The sequence below is a fragment of the Loa loa genome (assembly GCF_000183805.2).
Source record: "Loa loa unplaced genomic scaffold supercont3.399, whole genome shotgun sequence".
NCBI classification, from domain to species: domain Eukaryota; kingdom Metazoa; phylum Nematoda; class Chromadorea; order Rhabditida; family Onchocercidae; genus Loa; species Loa loa.
Window position 1 is genome coordinate 55015 of NW_018108579.1, and position 2751 is coordinate 57765.

Here is a 2751-nt window from a genome sequence, read left to right on the forward strand (position 1 = left end):
TGAGTTATATATTTATTTAAATTAAAACTAGTATATGAAAGTGAATTATCAATTTTCTTCTGCTCTTTTATTTACCTGTAAACATTTTGATGAAATCGATATATGACAAAGAGAAGATTGGAAGATCTGTGATCATAAATAGAAGATCTCACTTATTGTTATGTTCTCCATAATCGGACTTCACCTGTAAAGAGATGATACGATGCAATGTCAACAGCTAATGATGAACTTACTCTACCCCTCGTCCGTACTCTGAATATTGAGTTCCTGGTGATGATACATATGTGCTAAGTCTGAAGCTAAGCAAAAATAATGTATTTCAGTTTTCGAATCCATTCAAATCAGATAATATTGGCTGATTTTTGGTTTGTCACTGTAAAGTGTCAATTATGGAATAGCAAATGGATATATCAATTTTTATAAAATTATGCTACAATGTATGTCATTGCATTGACAACATTTTTGACATATCATTTAGCTTCTTTGTTTTGATTTAAAATATATCTGTTAAACAATAACAAAAATTTGAAAGAAAAGAAACGCAAAATGGGAACTTGAGAAAATGTCAAGGAAGCCAAGTAATAGTCATAGGATGATGTCCCATAATAATTGGGCTTCATTTTTTACATAATTCTCCAAAGAAGGGTAAGAAAAAAAATAATTTCTTTCTGTTTACTCTTTTATTCTATCTCTTTTTCTTAATAGTTAAAACAGTATTAATTGAAAGATTCTATTTCGCATTCATTTTATGTATTCCTTAGAATGGAAATTTAAAATTAATTGGGGTCAAAGGTGAAAAAACTCTGATTTTTCTATGAATATTTTACAAAAAATTAGTGCGATAACTGAATTACTGGAATTCTTTTTTGAAAAAATTGAAATTGAAAAAACTGAAATTCCTTTATTCACTTTTTGATAGCATTTATAAATTGCACTGTCACTCACCACTGACTTATTGTAGCGAAATTTCCGCTAATGCGTTTAATTTATCAAATGGATAAACTACGGTTAATACGCGAACACTCTTACCGTATGCTCCAAGACGATAATTCCATTTTCTCCCAAATAAACTTTTTAATGAAACATTTCATTTCATAATCGTTGAGATGTTTAACAATACTGACTATGTTCTCTGATATTTTATAGCTAATAAACAATTGGTAAATGGGTGGCATTTGGGATAACAAAAAGGAACCGATCTGTTCGTAACCTGTACCACCATGAACGGACAGTAACAGAAAGAAGAGATGTTGACCGATATCCATCTCATTTCCATCTTTTAATTTGTTTTCACTTTCGTCCCAAAATCAGAATTCAGGAATGATTATTTAAAAATGAAGATAATTATACCAGGTTTCATTTTTTTTTTTTTTACATAAATATATCACAAGGAAGAGTTACGTAAGGTTCAAAAGAAAGAGTAACGTAAACGAGTTTAATATTACATTTTTTGTAAAAATAGAGAAGACTGACGACACGAAAGGCAAAAAGAATTTTCAAATATCACATCCCCGGAAAATTTCGTGTCATTTTTTCCCTTCCACTCAATTGCTCATCCGATCATTACGAGTTAAACTCAATTTGAACTACTACAAGTATCGTAATTAAGTATTCATTTGGTATTTTATTCTTGATTCAATATATCATTTTTTATACAAGTAACAGTAAAAATATAAAAATTTTTAAAATCAAAAAGTAAAAATAAAGAAAAGAATTTTTGATTGCATCCGATATTTACTGAGTTCCGTAAATTTTCAAATATATTTCATTTTACCTCGATAAACCTAATTGAATTACTTGCAGAAATGAATTGAAATTGAGACGAAGAGTAAATGACTTAAATAAAATAATTCAAGTTGACATAACAAAAGTTTTTGGTAGAACGATTTGTTGAATCGGAAATAACTTCCAGCAACATATAAACTGATGAAATATTTTATTGTGGCACTGGCAATGACATATTAATTGTTCATATCAATTGTTACTTTCGGGTTTATAAAATTTTTCGATAATCAATGGAATCGACCATTCCAATAGCGATGATTTCAACAGTTCATTTTTCTTCTCCTTTTCGAATTTCAGAATTCTGCGACACAACCAGTTCAAGTACGCCTGATTGCATTACCCGTTATATCATGGCTAATTTACCTGGTGCGGTTCCCTAAATCCGTTATTTCCACTCTACGATTAAGATCATCACTGTAATGCTATCTAAAATGATACTTTTCATTAATGCTACCTAAAATTTCGATATTTCTGATTCCGTTGACACATCACATAATAGAACGGTTTTTTAAAAAAGGGCGAAGGGAACATTATTACAGGAGTTTACTATTGCTGTTAGGAATTTTAAAATAGTAATAGCAGTGGAATACCGTTGTTTAAGTGTTATCAGTTAATTGTTTTATGCTAATTTGCAATACGAGAAAGTTAAAGAAGATGGAAGATTCGATGTACTCAAAGTAATTGTTAATAATAAAAACTTTATGGTAGAACTACTTGAACCTTTATTAGAATGGTACCAAGAAAATAGAGAAACTTATTGGCAGCATCAGCTAATTTTGGATTGATTTTCATGATATAAATAATATGTTAAATGGAATTGATTTGTTATAATGAATTAATTTAAAGATTGACATTTCTTTCAAGGAAAGAACAAACGTCGCCCAATTAGTGGTAGCAGTCAATCAGATGGCGGTTACAGCAGCGAGCGGCATATACCGTAGTGCAGTGGCGACAATGGTTTGTTTT

The 2751-nt window shown here is 29.9% G+C and overlaps 1 protein-coding gene across 1 annotated transcript; it reads right to left on the bottom strand.

Annotated features, from left to right (window-relative positions):
- Positions 1-229: 229 nt before the first annotated feature.
- LOAG_11211 (hypothetical protein) lies at positions 230-1265 on the bottom strand (the record flags this gene model as incomplete). Its single annotated transcript, XM_003146733.1, has 2 exons — positions 230-293; positions 1030-1265. The coding sequence occupies 2 exons, from the start codon at positions 1263-1265 to the stop codon at positions 230-232; spliced, it is 300 nt and encodes a 99-aa protein (XP_003146781.1).
- Between the last annotated feature and the right edge of the window lie 1486 nt (positions 1266-2751).